Genomic DNA, 21,152 nt, shown 5'->3' with positions numbered 1-21,152 from the left:
TCTGCTCCCTCCATTGCCTGCCTGGGGCAGAGGGAAGGGGCTGTTGGCAGCAGCCCAGGCCCTGCTGGGCAGGGGCATTGCCCCCACACACACACACACACACCCCCTGCCAGCTAGGAGGTGGTTTGATGTGGCTGTAGCACCCAGGCTTATGCCCCATCAGCTGCGGGGACTCAGTACCTTGAAGGCTAACTAAAACCAGATTGAAGAGAAGAATCTCCTTTTATGTTCGGGTTTGTTTTTTTCCTCCTGCCCTTGACATTTTCCTGTGGTTTGGTATCTTGTTATTTATAACAAAACCTTGCCTTGCCCTACTGGAAGCTCAAGTGTTTGTAAACATGAAAATCATTAAGTGAAACCATCCAGGAAGTAACTACAGAGAAACGGGCTAGCTTGCTCCAACTGCTAGCAGAATATGTTAGAAAAAGGAGAATTTCAGTGCTATAGGCCTTGACTGGTGTAGTCTAAAATGATCTTGTCACCAGGGATGTGGTGTGATAGCAGCTGTTGCTGTGAGGGGAAGCATTTCTTGGGCTGGTTTGCGTTATCAGGAATCCAGTGTAGATGTTCTATTAAAGAATATAAAATCCTGAGCGAATGCTGTGAGATTAGAGGAACAGAGAGTTCTTTCTGCTGTTGGTACCTGTATTTAATTGCTTTTTATCGTGCTGCAAGAGAAGGCAGGAGAGGGGCCACTGCTCTGGGGTCTGCTCGCCGTCGGGTCAGATGTGCTGGGAGAAGAACCCTGCCCACTCCATCCCTGCCTCCTGTCCCTGGCTGGCAGCATCTGAAGCTGGTTTCAGGAGTTTCTGGTGATTGCAAGCCAGCAGTGACCTGTGCCGAGTCTTTGCAAGCCAGCAGTGACCTGTGCTGAATCCCTGCAGAGGGATGTTGGTCAGGCTGGAGTCCCAGGAGAAGAGGAAATTCACGGTTCTAAGGAAATACTCACGTGGGTTTAGGAGGTTTTCTAGGCAAGGAACATCTGGGCTGAAATGCAAGGAGTGCTCAGGAGGGCTGCAGCTGGGCTAAGAATATTTAAGCTGAAGAGGGACCTTCGGTCACCTCTGTACATGCAGAGATCTGCCCCAGGTTGCTGGGAAGGTTGGAAAAAGAGAATATTAATTACATGGGAATGGCTGTTATCTCGCTTCCCGATGTGATTGCACAACACAAAGGAGACATGAGGGGCAAGGCTGGTTCCTCAGGTTGCATACAGGGTTGAGAAGCTCCTACCGGGGGAGCGTTTGGAAGAGGCTGGTGACTTCTGCTCAGCATCAGCAGCCCTGTTAAGTGATGCTGGTGAGAGAGCACAGGACCAGCCGGGCTGGGTGGTGCTGGGCTGCAGGTCTGTCTGTCCTGGCCATGCCGTGGCCATGGGCAGGTTGTTCTCAAGGTGTGGGCTTGCTGTAATACCACCCAGGTCCCTAATGCCGCATCAGCATGGTGGCTCTGCGAGGGCTCACATGGGCCAGGTACCCATGGGAAGATGATGTCTAGAAATGCAGGCTGTTTCCTCCTTTCTTCCCCAAATGAGGGTGAAATGACTGTTTCTGGAGCTGCGGGTCAGCCGAGCTGCCTGCAAGCCTGCTCTGGCACGCACAGACCCAATGAGTTGCGTTACATGGCTCTTGAGTCTGCCCGGCATCTACTTAAGAGAAGAAATGACATCTTTTCTGAAGGCAGTTGATGCTTAAAAGGTTCATTTAAAAGGTGGTTGGACCAATCTCATCACCCAGCTGCATGAAGCCTGCCCCCTCCCCTCTCTTTTTTTTCCCCCCCTTTGCTCAACTCCTGGCTGTATCCAAAGCGGTAACAAATGTGCCGTGAGATGATTTATGGTGCTTAGGAGCTGCTGAGGTGCTTGGGAAGCAACGGTGCTCTGCTTGCCTTTTCACTAATGGCTCTAATAAAATCCAAATCACCATTAATGGTTTTAATATTCTTTCCATTGCATCTCCGAGGATGGTAATTACAATCAATAGGATGTATTTTCTGAAAATAATATCTGCAAATTCCGTCGTCAATTAAAAAAAAAAACCAAAAAACACTTGCAGGAGAGGAAATGGCACAGCCAGCCGACTCACCCTCGCAAAGAGACTTGGGTGCCTGTGACAGTCTGGAGATGAATGACACTACCGAATGAATTTTGCTGTCCACAAAGCAGGCTTATCGCAGGCAGTGGTGATAAAAGCTCATCCCTGCGGCCTCCAGGACTTCCGCAGAAGCCTTCTGCATGGGTAAGGGTGTGCTGGAGTCTGGATTTTCCCTTCTCATTGCTAAAATATTCCTGCATACACTGTGGAGACAGACAGACACCGGTTAGCTGGTGCCTTTGGCAGGACCTGTAACACATCGCGTATCAGCACCGTCTGCCCAGGCACGTCACAGCCTCAGGCATGGGGGCTCGTGTGTTTACAGTGTGTTAGGAAGTTAAATTTGTTTCCTTCTGACTTGTTTGATCCTTGAGGCTGTCTTGACTTAGTGGAGGTGGGCAGGGTGCTCCAGCTTTGCTCAGAGCTGTGTTTGATGGGCGGCCAGCTGCCCACAGGGGTCTGCAGACCCCTTTGGGGGGGACCTGGAAAGGTGGCGAAGAAGAGCCGGAGGCAGTGGTGGCAGTCCTAAACCTGCTGTGTGTAGGTTGGAAAAGTTTCAGGTCTGCATTTGAAAACGGCTGGAAAACCCTGCAAAGGGCTTAAAGGGCTAACAGGAGGTGCCAAAAGCTGTAGGATGGAAGTTATCGCAGACCATGTTAATACCTGTTTCTTCTGCCTGTGGCTTTATAGGTGTCTCCTCTCACGGCTGCTGAAAATTTGAAATAAATTCAAAGTATATATTGCAGTGTGGGGTGGAATCTTTAAACAATGTAATAATTGGCCATGGGCAGGGGTCTGCTACCCTGACCGAGCAGTAGGGCAGCTCTGGAGAGAGAGCTGGGTCAGAGCAGCTGTGGTGGAAGGAGAAATGTGTAGACTGGTCTGGCAAGAGGGAATAGAGAAATGGAGTGAGCAGCGGTGCTTCTGCACCCAACGGGCACTTCTTAAAGCCCTGCAAGAGTGTGGGTGTAGCAGGGCTGTCAGGAACAGGGGCCGGGACCAAGCGCAGAGCCCTGGTGTTGCGGCGTGTTGTCCCTACAGGCATTTAGGGAGCAAATATTTGCTTGAAGATTGACAGCGAGTTTGTTCTCGCTTAAAATAAGTAATAATTGCCTGATTGAGCTTGCTTAAAGTGTTACGTTCTTCATCCCTAGATGATGTTCGATCTTGTCTTGGCTGCAAGTGTTGGGAGAGAGAAGTAACAGCCAGGGGTTTAATGCCTGAAAGCAATTTTCCCCAGACAAGAACTGTCAGTGCATTAACTTCTGGCACACTGATTTTCAAAATCAAACTTCTACCTTGCAGGAAATTGTATTTCTGTCATTCCTGCAGCGCAGAGGTCCAGCAAGACCTTCTCTCTCCACCTGACAGCTCTTTTACCTATTCGATTTGACCATTTAACCCTTCAGCAGGCTACTGAAGAAAGTCAAGTCATGATGAGAGAGGTTCTTTGGGGCAGTTCATTTGTTTTAAGGCTTAGCTGACATGAAAATCAAACCTTTTAGCTGTGGAAAATCACTGCAGTTTCAGTCAAACCGGGGGTCTGTGCCTGCTTTGTGCCGGTGTCCCTGGGTGTGCGGGACCTGCGGGGAATATTGCAGCGGGCGATGCATCACTGCCGCATTCTGCTGTGGGTGAATCAAAGCAGCACCGTACTTTGGCCGTTTTCCACCCAGCTCAAAGGTTAGATGAGGCTGGCAAGATATTAATGATTCTGCCAAAGTGTGCAATGTCATTAAGCTAAGAAAACATCTATAGGTACTCTAAAGTGCTTGTTGCTTGAAGAGCGTTGGTAATTATATGGATTGGAAAGATGTATGTTTGCTGCTTCTGAAACTCGGCCAGGCAAAATGCTCGCAATTAATAATCTGGAGCAAAAACTTTATCTCCATTGCTGCTGCAGAGCCTTTCATTAAACAGAGTGCTAAATACATGGGGTGACAGCATACGGATTCTTTTTTGATGAATGATTCTCCTTTATTCGAGTATTACTATTCTGTGAACACCTCTGTGTGATGGACCCGGGCGAGCTGGCAGTGCTTCCCAGTCGATTGGTGAGTGGTTTGTATGGGGTGTGGAAATTGCCAAAAAAAGCTGAGAACGCTGGGTGGTTCTAACACTAATTGTGTTGCAGGCAACGGTAAATCTCCCTTGACTGTACTTGTGTGCAGTACTGAAGGGCGCTATTCGTGATTGCTGACTGTATAAGGCCAATAAGTATGTTTTAAAAGAGTATTCTTGGTACTGGCTATCTTAAGTAGCAAATGCTAAGGGTTTCTGAAACGAGAGGTGAGCCTATATGCAAGTCAAAATTTTTATTGTCTCAGAACATCATTTTGCTTGTGTGATCTTGAAATGATGGGATTCTGCAGTCTGGAGCCCTGTACCCCTCTCCTGCTGCACCTTGACTAATACCTTTAAATTCCCACTTAAGCCTAAGTGAGTATCTGGGGTTGAAATCGCAGTGGGCAGCAGGAACGCTTATTTGACAGGATAATAATTATGTACTTATGTATCTGTTGCTTGCACGTTGGGTGTGATAAACGCAAGGTAGTGGGTTTTTAATTCTCAGAATTGACCTGTGCTGTGTAAAACCTGTTATTTTTGCCGCTGTTATGTTGGACAGACAGCAGTTACTGCGGTTGCGCTCTGCCTGGCAGTGGAGTAGGATGGGGTGTCTGTAACACCTGGCGCTATGGCAAATAACGGTGTATGCGGAGAGAGAAATTATAGGCAGAGGGTGTTTAAAAACCATGTGAAAAGTGTTTCTTCAGTGCAACTCAAACACGTTACAGATCTACTGAGGAGCACTTGAAAGCCAGGCTAGCTCCATCCCAGCAGCGACTGCCAGAGCTGCTGCTGACAAAGCTTTTCAGGAATGAGTATTAAACTCACCAGGCCCTCAAACTCTCGCGGGCACTTAGAAAGGTAATAAAATGCAGCAAGCAGAAAGCGATAGGGTTGAAGTCTAACCAGGCGGAGGTTGCCGGAGGAGCTGGGATGGCCAGCAGGGATTTGCTAAGCATGGAGCAGCCCCTGCTGCCCCGCCGGCGTCAGCCCCTGCACGGCAGACGGGTGGGCGAGTGGTCCTGGGTCTGGCACGGAGCGATCCCTGCCTTTTCAGGGATCCTGCATCTGTAGGGCAGGGCTGCCCTCAGCTGCAAAGGTAATGGTCACGGTCGTTCCACAGGGACCTCAGGCACGTCTGCTGAAGCTCCTTATTTAAATGTTTTAAATAATACTCCAAATACTCCCAAAACCTTACCAAGTGTGTTTAGGTGCACAGCAGAATTGGCTTAGCAGTGATATGGACAGCAAGAATTGTTGAGATTTATTTCCTTATTTCTCTCTGCCTGGATTTAAAGCGGTTTTGCACTAATGGCTGCGAGTTGGAAAACCAAGTGCAACACTTGTTTATTTTTTTTAAAGTTTGTGTAGAAACTGGAAAGGCAAGAACTGGGTTTTGGCTGCATTCAGGGCGTCATTTTTCCTACTGCTAACAGAAAAAAAAAAAAAAAATCCGTAAAATGAATGTCCGTGGTGGAAAACTGGGTCCCTGCCTCCTGCAGAGGTAGGTGGGCTTGGAGCACCTAAGCCAGGCAGTGCTCCTGCAATAACTTGGTATTGTAAACAGCATCTAGAGAGAGATTTTCCAGGCAAAACCAATCTGCTTCATGCTGTGCTTTAGATAACTCCTCAGTGCTCATGTACCATCGATACAAGTCGCTCCGGAGCAGCGATGCTGCCTGAGGCTGGTGTGCACCAGAGCCCGGTCCTGCCCTCCCCGCGCATTTTGAGCACTGCTGCATCTCCTCCTGTAGTGAAGATAGGTGTGCTGTTCTCCAGCATAACTTGTGCTGTCGGGGCAAGGAGCACCCCAACTGTCAGTGCCTGTAGGACAGGGAGCGGTAGGAGCGAGCGGGGGATGCTCACTGGGGTGGGCAGGCAGAGCCATGGTGCTCTTGCACCGCTGTGCTGGGGCGTGGGCGGGCAGCTTGGGGTGTATCGGCACACCCCTGCGTGGGTTTGGTTCGGAAGGGATACTTGAGATTTATTGTCTCATCTCAAGAAAGCAGAGGATAAAGGCAAAGCCAAAGGGAGCTTCCCTGTGCTGTGTGATCTAGTTTGTAAGCGCTTACATGGGAGATAAACCATTTACCAATATTTTGGCTAAGCTGCCTTTGAGAAGGTAAAATAAGCTCGCTGAACTCCAGAGCAGCTTGTGTTTGGAGGCAGTACGACTTCCCCTACTGAAATAAAATGTCTCCTTTCTTGTGTCGGGAGGCTTGTCTTTGGGAACTGATGTAGCTGATAAGCTGATACACTCGGCTGTGCAAGTTGCTGTATTGACAGCGTGGCCAGGATGCAGTGGTGCAGCCCAAAGGAGGTTTACAGGGACCACCATTTCATATTTAGAAGGGAAAATGGACTTTTATGATGCTTTTTGTGGGGGAAAGCCTATTGTGAGGTTGTATAAAATTCCCATGTTAAGTTACGAAAGTTAGGTATTATTGCCACTGGAAGGACATCTAATTTCCTAATTTTCCCCGGTGCCCCTCAGTATAGGTATTTCTTTTTTCTAAACCAAATAGCTGTTTTAAAAAATGGCATCATCTGATCAGTTGAGTGCTTTCCAAGGTTTCCCACTGTGGACTGCAGGTTAACATGGCCAGGGGCTGCTCCCCCAGCAAGGCATCCCCCAGCCGAGCATCGCAGGTGCAGGGCAGAATAGCGCTGCTAAGGAGGGCTGCAACATCTCCAGCAGCGGGGTTTGGTCTGTTTTGGCTGTTAAATCTGCAAATAATTCAACTTTTGTATGAGAAGTTTCCTTAGCTATAACTAAAAAGATGTGAAAATATTTCTTCCATCTTGCCCACTAACCTGGATCTGAAATCAATCCTGCTTCTGTAAGCAAAGCACTGATGGCTTCGGTGGAAAATGAGTTTCACTCGTACAATTATCTGCAGTTGTTGCCTTAGACCTGAGGTGCTACATAATCGCTCTTCCCCTCAAGGGTTTCCAGCTTTTTCAAGTACTCGTATCATTTTGGGGTGCTTTGTCTTTCCCTGTCGCGCCTGTGGAGTCATTTGCGTCACAGAAGTGGTAGATCTTATTTATATCAGCAATCTGGGTTTCCTGCTCAGTGGTCTATAGATCTCCTTTAAATGAGAAAATCGCGCTAAGGCCATTTATTTCAGCTGGTCCGTGATTTGTTAAAATGAAATCCGAGCGTGGCTGGGCGGGAGGAAATAGCTGCAATTCGGAGGGGCTGGGAAGGAAAGGGAAGTGCCGGGCTGAGATTTAATCCTCTCTCGGCTGGTAGATGGCAACACTAAAAAAAGAGAACTATATTAAAGTGCTTAATTCTTTATGCATACAAAAGCTGCTAGTATGTACGGTCTGTAGGGAATCGAAGTGCTTTTAGTGAGTTATTAAAAATTTAATCTAAACTTTTTATTTAATGTAATTCCTATATTGAATTTATTAAAGAGGGACTTGGGGAACTATCAGAATTCTGCACCTGAATCATGTATGACCATCCTCTTCTCTATCTCCTTTGCCTGGTAGGAGTTTGATGATAAACTATTCGTAGTAGTTAAAAATAATAAAAATCTGTGAATCATTTCTTCTTACTGAACTGTCTGTATACTGTGCATTTGCATTAATGCATAATATCCATAACAGCTTGTTATGTAGCCTGGCACAATCTAGCTGGCCTTCTCTTTCTTCTGCTTTCTCATCTATTGTTTCTCAGGTTGAAAATCACCAAGCCAGCTTCTCGCTGTGCCTTGCAAGGATGGAGGAGGCCTTTTCTTAGGAGGAAGACTCCCAGCTTGTTACTCCTGTAGGCTGGCCTGGGTGCTGTTGGGAGCGGAGGGGAAACATCCCGTAGCATTGGAAAAAACCATCTCTGGGACCTTTTCCAGTTGTCTGCTTCTGAGAAGGGCAAAGTAGGTGAAAATGAGGGCATGTGCCTGCAAACAGACCTCCGTACGGCCCCGTCTTGGCGTGGGTCTTTGGTCACTTATGTATTTTTAAAATGGCTAATATTTCCATACCTTGATAATATTTAAATTGCACAAAAAAGTTGCTTGGGAACTTATCCAGTCCTCTTCCCCGCACAAAGGCTGGATGAACTATACCTGTTTCCCAAGAAATATCAGTCCAGGCTGTCCACAAGCCGTGTGGATTAGGGTTTCTCGCATTTGACTGTCCCTATATGCCGTGTTGCCAGGTATAGCTATATGTGTGTGTGTGTGCGTGATATATATGTTTCACTCGATGTAAAGATGCGAGATGAGTTTTTGCAGTGCTGGTCCTGGGCCATTCACCATCCCAGCCCTCTGCATGGCTCAGTCCGATGCGAGGCAGCAAGCTCTGTTATCCCTAGGGAGCTGTGCTGCCATTCCAGGCTCTGAGCTCCCACCCTCTCCAGCACTTCATTTGCAGTCCCTCCTGCCTTGTTATCAACACGCTCTTGTACCCAGGAAATGATTTGGACGCAGAATTAGCTGAAGGTTAATATCAGTGAAATTGCTGATACTAATAGTGGATGCCGGAGGGCTTCTGCAGTGTCCAAAAACTCTTCTGAGGGCTTCAGCAGCCGGCTGGGGCTGAGCCTGTAGGAAGGCACGTGCTAACGAGGCTGGAGCTTGCAGCCAGTGTCATCTGTTGAATGTAACACGCTGCTTAAGGCATGCCTGTTAATTGCTCTTATTTTCGGGTTTTGCGCTGGACCAAACAAAACTGGAATCAAGGCTGAAGTAGTTTGAAGGTCTGGATCCAGCCCTGCAGATGTCCCTGCCTGGGTCCCCAAGGGACGGCATTTCATCCCAGAGATGAAGCGCCAGCTAGCTTGATGTAGTAGCTGCAGCTTTATGAAGTTTTTTTGCTTGTTAATGTACATGGAGGAAAACCAGTAAACATGTAACATAGCACATGCCTGATGGAGAAATAACAGCTTCTAGTAAAATAAACTTTCCACGGTGAAGGCCACCAGAGGTATCTCCGTGCCTTGGACGTGCTGCTGCTGTTTCCAACGTGGCGATGAGTGTTCCCTGGGGCAATGCCCGCTGCAGCAAAGCGGAGCACTCCTCTGCTCCCTGAAGCAGTGCCCTGAGAGCTGGGGAAACCCATGTTGTAACAGTAAGCTGTAATTGCTTTGCTGTAGTGGCTAGCATTCTCATCACCGTCTCTTTTTCCTCCCACGACTCAGGTATTTGGTATCCCCCATTCCCTTTCTCCTGCATCCCCTGAAAATCAAGCTGTGCCAGGGTCTTCAGGCCAGACCTAGGCTCTGCTCCCGAGGTGGGGTGTGGGTGTGAGTGCCAGCACAGCCCATGCCACCCCAGATGACTTCCTACAGCCCACGCATGAGATGCAGGAACGTGGCCCCAGGCAAGGACAAACAGAATGTCAAGGAATCGTAGTTATTCTAAAGAGCTTTGCTTTGCTCTCTCTGGGCGGCTGCACCAGTGGTTCTGAGCGAGCAGTGACCCGTCAGGTGCCAAAACCGACTTCTCTAGAGCAGCCAGTCACTGCGAAGAGCGAGGATGGAGCATGTGGCTTTCTCTGACCTCCAGCAGTAGCTCTTTGGGCTCAAAGACATTTTACCGATGCTTAGTAAGAGAACTGGTTGAGGGGCAGCCCCGGCCAGCCGAGAGGAAGCCGTGGGGAGGCTGTGCAGGCGTGAGCTGCTTTCTGCAGATGTGCTCCTCACTGTGGGGATGCCAGTGGAGGGGTGACTGCGATTCCCTGGTTTGCAAACCAGGGCTCCTGCCTGGCTGTTGCTCTACTTTCATGTTAAAAGGCCTTTCATTATCCCTCCGCTTGGCTTGCGGCTCCCGGCAGAGGTGATGGAGGGAGAAGCTGTGCAGCAGAAAGGAAACACCTTATCTGAGCACTTTCTTTCTGTGAGCAGCTTTTCCCCAGCTCCTTTTGCACGGATAGTTTATATTTTTGGATTTTGTCATACTGAAATTTCTCTGTAGAGGAAGTCTAAGGCCCAGAAACAGCTTCTGCTTAATGGGATATCGACAGGTTGTGCTGATACCCGATTCCTTGGGAGTTCCTGAAGCTTTGCAAAAATATCACTGGGCTTGTTTGCAGAAGGTAGGGCTTACTCCTAGAGCCACCTCAGCCTACCCCGGTGGGGCAGGGGTGTAACGGTGAGTTTACCGTCCCTGACATGGAATGCAGAAGTCCAATATACCATAAAGCGCAGAGGCTGTGGCAGGGCACAGGGTGGGGCGAGTACTGCTGTTCCCCTGGCCAGCTGCAAGGCCTGAAATCGGGCCAAGGCAGGGGTTTTATTTGCAGCACTGCTCTCTTTTCTTCTTTATATCTGATTTCTTGTTTGTCTTCACGAGTGTTGAAGTACTAAAGACTTATTTCACTGCTTAATTATCATTGTTCCGTTTAAACTTGAAAATTATATTGGAGTGGTGCGTGGAGCCTGATTGCATTGTGTGGGCATTAGTTCTGCTGGGAAAGAGGCTCGGAGAGATGAATGGTGTTTCAGATAAATGTGGTGCTTCGAGAAGCTCAGAAGACAGCCCCTATCATGAGAACAAATGGTAATTCTCTGCATTTTGGCCTCGTGAACAAGGAGCCACTGTGTGCAAATGCAGCCCCGCTGCGCAGGGATGACGCGCTGCTCTCTGCTCCCAGGTATTTTGAGCCCTTCCAGGGATTTTCACATCTGAGGTGCTGGAAAGCTGCAGGCAGCCGCTGGGCTGGGGTGGCCAAGCGGTGCCAAGGCGTGACTTTGGGTGAGGTGGCCCTGGGACAGACCCTCAGAAGGCTCCAGCAAAGCCTGGGCAGCAAGGGCACAGGGCAGCAACACGTCTGCTGGGCTGAGAGGCTGGACAGTGCCACCTGGGTCCCCTTGGCACAGCGGTGGCCCTGCTTGTTTTGGTGCCGGCGGGGTGGAGCGTGGCGGAACCGGGGTGATGCTGTGATGATAAGTAGCACCAAGGGAGCAGATGGGGAGAATGGGGCTGCTGGAGCAGCCTTGGAGGAGGTTCCCACCCAGCTAAGCTGTGCTTGGTTATTGATCCCTCTGTTGTCCTATGGCTTCATCCCAAGGTGAAACAGCAAGTTGCACCTTGCCCCTTCTGATTATCCAAATTAATCCTCCAGGGCCAAGCGCTGCCTTTGCTGGGCACTCCTCCCATCAAGGGGCATGATCATCACTCAACCCAAAGGCTCAGTTTTGACACAAAGATGGTGTAAGTAAAAAACCGCAAACCTTTAAGAAACCCCTCGCATGCCTGTCTGTCAATATTGATCCGATTCCAGCAGACACCCTAAAATGAATCACTTGTGATCTTTATTCTGTTTAAAGACTCTCAGAAAGCAATACACCACATTATTAGTAGAAACTGGAGGCTGCCGGAGCTCGTCTGCTTGGAGGAAAAGAGTGCCTGAGGCAGAACAGGAGAGGGGGAAAAAATGTGATTTAAGAGACAAGAGTGTTCTCTTGCTCTTATTTGGTGCTGCTCTGCCACCCGGCAGCAGCCCAGCGTGGCTGCCTCGCTCCATGACTAATAAGGCTCAGCTGGGATCCACCCTTGCTTATCCTGTTATTTTTAGCTTTTTCCAGCCTCATACTCAGTGTGCCTGCCCTACCGAGGGGTATAGCCTCACGTCTTATTTTAAATACTGGGTTTGCACCCTGGCAGTCTCCCACAGAGGGCTGTGCAGGGATGTGCAGAGGAGTGGGCAGGGATGGGGTTTCTTTTCCTTGATGGTATTGTTTTTGGAGCTCATAACTGATATCCATTGCAAAATGTGCCATGTCTTTTAATTGTAATCAGCTTTCTGACCACGAGACAATGTGGTTTTTTTCTTTCTCAAGTGACAATGGGGTTGGGTGTCAAACTCAGAAAATCATCTTTGTGTCCATTTTCTTAAAGGCTGAAAATGTGAAGCAAACCTAAAGCAAGAGCCTGGCTTTGCTCGCGTGGACCTGCGTTTGTTCCCACACAGTAATCACATCCTTCCAAAAAACACTGATCTCGACAGCATAGGGGTTGGAGCCTCTCTGAAGGCTCACTGATTTTTCAGAGTTGTGTGCATAGTGTAAGTAGACCCCCCTTCAAAAAAAAAAAAAAAAAGTAGATTTCTGCCAGGCTGTGCTTGGAGCTGTGGATATCAGAGCTGTGTGAAAAAAACCCTTCTGTCTATTTTTGTCCTAGCCATGACTCAGAGGGAGGTTTGTCTCTGTAAACTCACACTTTTATTGAGGAAGCATTTAAAGGACGCTGCTGTTACCTGTTTGTATTAGTATAGTCATATTTAGGGTATTTGGCTCTGTTTGAAGATAACTTTTAATTTCAGAGTGAGTTTGTAGTATGGTTTGTTTACTTCAGCCTGCAAGTCTCTGTTCTGTGCTTTTTACCATCCATTTTGCAATTGAAATGAGTTGAAAAATAAAGCCAGCCCATAAATAAGCCCTCTCAACCATTCCCTGCAGAAACCCAAGGGAATGGAAAGGGATAGAAGGGCTCAAGGCGACTGGTAGCAGGATAATCCCGTCCCCGTCCACAGATGTTGCCCTCTGACTCCTGTGGGGTCAGTGGCTTAATTTATAATTAATAACTCTGCACCTAATTTTTGTTGTCGAATAAACATAGGTGCAGCCTGTTGGTACACGCCATGCTAAAACCTAATTAATCGCCCATATTTAAATGCAGGTTATACTGCTGTCTGCCTGCCTGCATGGCCAGAATGGCGTTTCTGGGATTTTGCTGCAATTAAAAGGGCTTAATATTTCATCCAGAAATTGCTTTTGGCCCCAGACCAGTAGCTTAATGTTTGCTATGTGTTGAGCATGGGACATGGGATTTGTGTACGTGCTACCCACTCATCAATGTTTCCATGTAATTCCTGTCGTCCCCAGTCAGAGGAAGCCGAAGGCCACCCTGTCCTTCATCCTCTCAGGGAAAATCCCTCTTTTCTTCCTCATCTCATGCTGGTTTTTTTCCCCTGCTCTCTCTTCATTGTCAGAAAACACGTGAATTCCTCTCCCTGCCTGCTGTTAAAATGCAAGGGTGTTTAGTGGAGGCCCAATGCAACTTTATTTTTTTCAAATATAACAAATTTATGTTTGAAAAATGAAAACGAAAAATATAAATAGGAGGAGGGGTAGGCAAGCCCGCCTGCAAGCTGCACACAGCAAGCCTGAAACATGCTGCACAGTGAATTTGAAAATGCATGACTGGGGTATTAGCTTTGTTAAAAACTTCTACCAAATTTGATATCAAAGAGATCTGCTGAAGACATTACTCAGGGCTCATGCTTTTAATGATTTTCAGTTATTCTGTATCAATATTTATACAGCTGCAACTCTGGGAATCTTTTATGTGAGATTCCAGATGTTTTGAGGAGCTGTTGGGTGCCTCCCGCTGATGCCAGCATCCCCTCACCCAGGCGCAGCTTGGGGCAGAAAAGGGGCTTTTGAGCCCAAGTCAGGGGTGCAGGCTGCCGGCGGGTGCCCCCCTGTCGCAGCTGGCAGAGTGGCTGTGCCGGGCACGGGTGCCGCGGTGGCCAGTGCCTGGCTGCTCCTGGCCGAGGCAGGGGATGAGGTCGGGCACAGCTGGTCCAGGCGCGCTGGCAGGGGCACGTCCTGGTGCATCGGCCAACCAGGGATGCTGCTGGGGTGGCTGCCCTGGGGCTGGTTGGCACGGCGGCAGCGGGGAGAGCTGCTGGCCGAGGTTTGGCTTTGGGTCGGTTGAGGCAATGTAAAAATAATAGGCTGTGACTGGGTGACGTGTGGGTTATGCCAGCTAGCCCAACCCCTCTGCTTTCACATCGGGTCTCCTGTATGGCACTGTCTGTGTGTACAGGGCAAAAAGTGCTGGAAATGGTTTGTAGCTGATGGGATTTGCTATAAATCCTCTCCCAAATGGGACAGAAATAGCGCTGCGGAGCGAGGTGGATTGCAACATTATAATTTATTGATGCTGATGCAAAGACTTACAGGTTTGCCTCATCCTGCTGAAAAGTTCATGTTCCCCATAGCATTTTGCATACCATGAATATTGCATTTCCAAAAGTATGGTTTATTCTTAAGAATATGAATAAAATTGCAAGGAGGCAGCTGTAGCTTTCCTGTTGCTATCTCCCCACACTACTTAGGAGCTGGTAGATGAAACTGTTCTCTGTTCATTAGCAGTAAATACTTGGTGGGCTATCGTACCTGCTCATCATCAGACCGCTTGTAAATTCTCTGTTATGCATGTGTGATCCAGCTTATAAATTGTGCCATTGAAAATTAAGCCTGTGCAATGGTATCAGTGAGTCTTTCTAGATGGGTTTCATGGAAAAGTCTGGTTGTTTACTGTATGTTTTGTCACTTTTATGTCACCAGAAAGTTATAAATACTCAAGTGACTTAAATTATTCACTCCAATTCCCTGCAAAGCATTTGACATCCTGCGCATCAGAGGTATCGGAATGTGAAATTACTGTAACCTTCTGTTCCATGTTTTTGAGGGGAGAGAAAATCGTGGGTTTATTATGTAATGGCAAGGATGCTGGCTGTGGGACGTGTAGAAAATTGACAATTTTGGATGAATTCCTTACTGCTAAAAATGGAGCAGGAGGCTCTTAAAAGTGCAAGATGTGCACTGCAGCATCAAAATAAAAATGCAACAGGTACCCTTCCTGATGCTCCTTAATTCCCTGGTCACATAGGAATTCCAAAATAATAGTAACTCAGAGTAGGGTTTTTTTCCTGTGTTTCCCCAATAGCATATTTGGTCCTCAGAGGACCACAAAGAGTTTTATTCTAATGTTTCAGTGCACTTTTTATCCTAATAAATTGATCAGTTGGTACCCCCGTAATTCAGGAGGGGTTTGTAAAGCTGCTGCTACTGAAGGACTCCAGAAAGGTCCGTGAAAGTAAAAGGGGCAGGGAAGATGGAAGGACACTGTTTGGATTCTTAAACCATTATAAGTTTATCCCCTTGTAGAGAAGAGTAACACATCCAAAATGATGGAAAATGCCTCGACATCATCTTCCTTAAATAAAAAATAATAGTCTAAAGCATTATATATGCATGTAATCCAAACAAATACTCCCTTTTCCAAGCAGATGTCTGGTATTAACTGATTAAAAAATAATCTTTTTTTTTTTTTCTTGCTGGATTTAAACCCTGGAAAAGCTTTAGCTTGGCTTAAAGGGGGGCTAAATCCATCACTCCTAGTAAATTGTCGGCAAATAAAGCTGAAATCCCATTTTTAATTCCTGGTTCCCTGCAAGCTTGGTGTGCTTGGGCAAGTGCACGGGCTCGGGTTGAGCAGGAGCATCCCGGAGGGGCTGGTGGGGCTCGCTCGTGGTGGGCTCCCTGCCTCTCCCTCTGCTAGTCGTGCAGTGTTCACCTCTGCTGATCCAGCTGCATCCTTATTTTGAGATCTGAAGAAAAAGCGTAGTAATTTAGACTAGCTTTTTGCATCAACAAAATAGGTTGACCAATACCAACCTGAAAAATAAACTTTCCCAGCTCTCAACCTTTAAAGCCCCTCGAGGAACGACTGTGGGCTGGATAGTGTTTCTGGTGGTTTTATCGGAGATAAGGAAGCCCATCGCTAGCCTGCCTGGTTGAACGAGCACTGCTCCTGCCCTTTGCTTTCCCCTTACTAAGCTCTTAGCCTGTGTAAGTCCTCGCAGCTGGTGGGGTTCAGGCACACAGCGTGGGACATGTGTGTGTAAAAATAAATCTGTGGGACAGTGAGAAATGACAAACATGTAAGGAAAAGGGCTGTCTGTGGCTTTGGTGTGAGTAATACGTCCGGGCTCCTTCCCTTCCCTCCCACGGCAGCGGGAACCTGCCTCGCTCAGCTGCCCTCCGCTCCCAGGCAGCATGAATGGGAGGGTTTGGCTTTACTGCACAGCTACCTTTTTTTTTTTTTTTAAGGAATGTTTTCCCCGAGTAGGAACCATGATGAGAGAGTTGATAACCTCTGCTTATTACTCCCTCTCCCCGGTTAATGATTTCCTTGGTCCTGGGGCAGAAGTGCAGCAGCCAAGGGAAGGCACGAGGCAGCGATGGGGCCGGCAGAACCAGCCTGCCTGGAGGAATGGTGCTGCTGGTGTTTGCCACTTCATGCTGCTGGAGAGGGACAGGGTTTGAGATGTGCTGTGGGACGTGGCCAGGGGGCTTTCTCTAAGTTTAAAAAGAAAAAAAAATATGAAAAAGCAACAAAAAGATGTGCACAGAAATTGTACGTTTTCCCCCAGAACTGTGGATACCAGGTGTTTTCTCCTTCTGTAGATGGATAATTAATGAAATCCTGTTGTTTCACGACAAGAATCTGCGTGTCTGGTAAAGCTGCGTTACCTTTCTCTGCGGGACAGCTGCCGCCGTGGCATGTCCACAGAGAGTAGGTGGAGGGGTGCTGCTGCCTGCGCCGTGGGGTTGAACTCCTTGTGTCCTCACCCCTGCAAGCTTCTAGAGCATCGGGTTTGGGCTGCTCCTGGTGGCCCAGCTTAACTGCAACGCAGGGCCAGGCAGGGGCTGCTCAGCCAAGCAGCAGCTGAGCAGCATCTTCCCAGACCTTCTCGAGGAGACCCGGAGCCAGGGTTTTGAAAGGAAGTGTTTCATGCTAGTGTCCCCAGCTTGGTACCGGACCCCCTGGAGAAGTTCTCCAGGCCTTTCTGAACCACACATTTCTAGTTCAGCGCTGGTTTGGGGGAAAGCTGCAGGAAAGCTTGTCTAGGTCATCTCATAAGTGGTATAAAATGCTGTTAAGTTAGAGCGTGTCTTGATAAGAAAGGCCAAAGGAGGCAGTGCAGGTACTCCCCAGGCTTCTCTTCCCAGCTCAGTTGGGGGCTGTTGGGGGTCCCCAGGGATTTCCTGGGGCTTTCCACTGGGTTGTGCCTCCAGGGAGATCAGCAGCACATGTTCACTGCCTTCATCCAGGAGCATAGTTTCCCATTGACCCACCTGGACGACAGCCAGAAGCCTTCCACTCAATTTAATCACTCATTGCTTCAATTATTACCTGCCTGCTCGCCTCGTTTCTGAACAGGTAATCGCAAATGGATACAGAACACAGGAGCAAATCCAGAGGTTGGGGATGATGCCTGGCCCTTTCCGCCTGCGCCCGAGGCTCATGCGGGGCTCCCTGCCCCGGAGGAAGAGCCTTGCTGCAAACGGGCTTTTCTGCAGCAGATGCCATGCTAAGCCCAACGTAGCACGCTCGCGGGTCATTTTGCAAAAGGAACAAGCTGTTACATAGGCTGGTGGGGTGGTGGGGGTGTGTGTGTCACCCTGTGCCACGCCATACCTGGATGCAGGGAAGCTGGTGCAGTCCCCGCTGTGGATCTGCTGCGCAAGGAGCAGCTCTGAGTCACCACCGTTATAGATAGACCCGCACGTGGGAAGGGGGGCGTGGGGGGGTGATTTCAGGAGTTTTCCTTGTGATGCACGTAATAAATGGCATTAGAGATTATGTAATGTGTGGAGCTGCTTTTAGCTTGCCACAGATACTTTTCCAAAGCAAGCCCAAGATTTATGCAGTATACTGAAAACTAGGGATTGTTTTGTTGTCGTTATTTTGATGTTTGGAAATAGCTGCTTAGTTGAATGGGATTCTCTGCAGATCCAGTAAAAAATACAACATCATCCTCTCTTAAAAACTTAGCAGAATAATTTTTTTTCTTTTTAAATGAAAGCTTTATTTTTTTAAAGTTCTGTTCCTGCAGAGAAGGCCTCAGGGAGGAGGGTTGGAGCTGAGGCAGGGCTAGGGGTTTCTCTACACCTGTGCCGCCCAGCTGCACAGGGGCTCGAGGGACTTCTCATCCGCCCACGGCTGCTCCAGCCTGTTTGTGCGGGTGAGAAGCTGGGAAAGCTGGGGCAGAGAGATGATCCTACAAAGGCCTTTTTTTCTAGAGGCACATCTGGTGCAGGGAATCAAATCTGAGATGCCCTGTAAGCAAGTGTGTGTGTTTCGGTGTCACGTGCATTTCTGCACTTAGCCACAGCTGGCTGCGAGGAGCAGCAGAGTAAAGTCCTCTTTGCCTAACGAAGATGGAGTTTCTTTTAGCTGCGAGCCCAAGCGCTTGGGTCGGAATGCCCAGCACATGGTGCGAGCCCAGCCTGTGGCACCGCCGTTGCTTTCTGCGTGGGTTTGTGCCTCTTGGATGGGTAGTGTCAGCTGAAAACACGGCTGGAACGTGAGGCTTGCTGTGTCCTCCCTCCCAGCTGTGGCCAGGGCCAGCCCAGCCCCAAAACCAAGCCCAGGTGAGGCTATCAGGGTATGTGTTACCCCCTGGAAAATGAGCTGTGCAGTCAAACTGGAGCTAAGAACCCAGCACGTAGCAGGTTGCAAACACAGATCGCGTCCCACCATTCTTCCAAGTCTCTGCTGTTAAGGACTTTTAAAATAGAAAACAAAATAAGGGTTTGGTTCCCTCCACATGTCAGGCCTCCAACCTGAGCTTGCAAACAGGGAGGAAAGTTTGATAATCTCACAGTGCTATTTTGGGGTAGCAATGGAGTAGTCTGCCTGCTGGGTGGCCAGTGATGGGTGTGTGGCAGAGGGACTTCCCAGCCCTGGGATTCCAGGGGGGTAGAGCGGGGGTGTGGGGGGGTGGGCTTCCCAGCCCTTGGGCTGTGAGCACCGGTTCAGCCCACCTGGCTGTCGCCCTGCAGAGCCAGCACTGGATGTATGCTTGATCTTCACAGGCTTTTTCTTTGGAGAAATTTGTTTAAAGCAGGGCCTGTTGTGGTGGGAGAAGGGCACTGGGATGGGCACAGGTGTTTCAGGTGCAGTGTCCAAACTCGGGTGGCACCCGAGGCCAGAGCCCAGCCCAAGGAGTGCTGTGGTGGAGGGCTCAGCATTCACCCTGGCTGCAAGGTGGAGGTATAATTAGCTAGAAATGTAGGGCAGAGCCTTTTCTAGAAAAGATTGTGCTGTATTTCTGCAGCAGAGGGGAACAGGCAGGTGTCTCTTGGCTCGCATGTAACAGCTGGGTGTCTCACAGCCTTTCGGGGAGGTGGCTCAGGTAGCTGTGTGCCTCGGGCCTGGGGTCCTGCAGCATCCTGTCGGTGCTGGGGTCCAGCATCCCACCGGGGGTCCCGCACCCGCCGAGACCAGGCGCTGCCGCAGGCGCGGGGGGGCTGGAGCTGCGGCTGCCGCAGCGTCGCCCCGGGACCGGGGCGGGGGTCTCCCAGCTATACCGCAGTGTCTGGTGGAGGGGTTTGTATGTTTTTTTAATTTTTTCTTTCCTTCCCCCGCGGAGCAGCGCGGCTACCAGCAGCCCTGCGCGGAGCCCCCCCGCTCTTTGTGGCGGCCGGGCGGGCGGGGGCGGGACCAGCCCCCCCTCCGTGCTCCGCCGGGGCCGCCGCTGCGCAGGCGGAGCTGCGCCGCAGCATCCATCTTACCGGCGGGCGGCTGGCCCGGGCTCCCCGCCTCCTCCTCCTCCTCCTCCTCCTCCGCCTCCCCCGCCGGGGCCGGAGACCCCCCGGGGCGGCGCGGCGCGGCGCGGTGGCTGCGGCGGATGATGCACGGAGATGGTACACCAGGAAAACTGCTCCTACCAGGTAAGGGGCGAGCGCGGCCTGGCCCCCCGCCCCGAGCCGCGGAGGGGCTGCGGGCAGGCTGGGGTTGAACGGCGGGTTCCCGGCCCCAGGCACCCCCGTCCGGTGCGGGGCCAAGCCGTCGCGGGGGGGAGAAGCCGGTTGCCCGCGGGGCTTTTGTGCTCGCCATGTGATGCTCGCAGGCGCGGCGGGCGCCGGGGATGCGCTGGCCCGGGGGAGCGGCGGGGGGCGGGTTTGTCAGGCAGCCGCCCGCACCCCGCCGCACCCCTGCCTGGATGAAACCCCTCGGTGTAAGCGAGCGAGCTGTGCTTTCCCACTTCGAGAGTTGCCGTTGGAGAGCGACGTACATTTGACAATAGAATAAATGGAATATTTCTCTGCCCTTTCCCGATTTACCGAAACGTGAGAGCAGACCCGCGTGATCAATTTATTTTCCGATGCAGCCACGTCGTGGTTTGTGGCGTTCAGCTAAATCACCCGGGCGAGAGCTGGCGGTGGGTTAGGGGTGAGCGCTTCCCTCTCAGCATCCATCACGGCCGCCCGTCCCCGGGGCCCTGGGCCTGGCAGCGGAGCTTAGAGCCGCGGCTGCTGGGCCCCCACAGAGGGGTTTAGTGGGGCGAGCAAGAGCTTGGGGTGGGCTGCTGGCTGCCGTGGCTTCATTCCCCGCTAAGGGCAGAGTTGGGTGCCTTTGGGTGCACCTGCATGGGAAATGGCCTGTTCAGGGCTCCGTGGTACAGATGGATTATGAAATGCACAAATGCCTGTCCATCTGCTCCGGCGATGCCGAGAAATGCGTTTGCGGACGTGCGGTGGAGTGTGTTTTGCAAAATACCCAACAGGCATTCCCAGCAGCAGAGCTGGACCCTGGGGAGATGGGGTTTTGCCCAGGACGGCGGCTCATCCTCCTTTCCCCCCACCACCATGTTTAATTCTGACTTCAATCTGTTTTAAGGCAAAATAACTCATATTGCAAAATATATCATGATGGAAAAAGATAGCAAAGCATACGCACATAAGAGAGAGAGAGAAGTGTTGAAAAGATTTTTTGCTAAATGTTTTCAGTCTAGCAAATGCTTCTGGAAATAAATTTCTATTTTTAGCGCCTTTGGAAAAAAAATATCCTGGTGGGTTTTTTTTTCTAGCCTCGCTTTTAGGGGATCTAATTTTTCTGCTGCTTTGAGCCTGTTGCTCTCTGCTGCCTTAATAAATGATGCCATTGTTTCCTTTCAGCGGATGTTTTCCCAGCATACTCGTAGGAACGCAAGGGTTAAAGGTTGCGCATTGTTTCCCGGGTGGAAGCTGGTCCATGGTGGTGGGCGAGCGGAGCTGCAGCGAAGGCCTGGCCAGCATCCCTGCGTGTTAATGCACTGGGCTTGCTGCGATGGCAGCACTGCTGCCTTTCATCTGCTTTAATCTACTTGCTTGTTTATGAATTGGTTCCTCTCCTTCAAACCAATAAACAGTAGCATGAAAACAGCCAGAAAGCATCCAAATTGTAGATAAAAGTCCAG

General features: G+C 49.9%; 1 protein-coding gene and 1 long non-coding RNA gene across 3 annotated transcripts in view; both read left to right on the top strand.

The window, feature by feature from the left end:
* The window catches only part of SCHIP1 (schwannomin interacting protein 1), a 58,771-nt gene that overhangs the window by 20,387 nt on the left and 17,232 nt on the right, over positions 1-21,152 (top strand). The window contains exon 1 of one of the 2 annotated variants that reach the window (XM_055723725.1): positions 19,457-19,644. The exons of the other annotated variant lie outside the window; for it this stretch is intronic. Coding sequence (XP_055579700.1) covers positions 19,615-19,644 — 30 coding nt within the window. The 5' untranslated portion in view covers positions 19,457-19,614. Of the gene's footprint in view, positions 1-19,456; positions 19,645-21,152 lie in introns of those variants that run through there. 2 annotated transcript variants of the gene reach the window in all.
* On the top strand, positions 3,122-7,726 carry LOC129737056 (uncharacterized). The gene is made up of 2 exons (XR_008734470.1): positions 3,122-5,361; positions 5,397-7,726. It is a non-coding gene; the product is annotated as an uncharacterized LOC129737056 (long non-coding RNA).

This window comes from Falco cherrug, chromosome 11, assembly GCF_023634085.1.
Source record: "Falco cherrug isolate bFalChe1 chromosome 11, bFalChe1.pri, whole genome shotgun sequence".
Classification (NCBI taxonomy): Eukaryota; Metazoa; Chordata; class Aves; order Falconiformes; family Falconidae; genus Falco; species Falco cherrug.
Note: the sequence above shows the minus strand (reverse complement) of the source record. Positions and strands in the feature narration are given on the sequence as shown.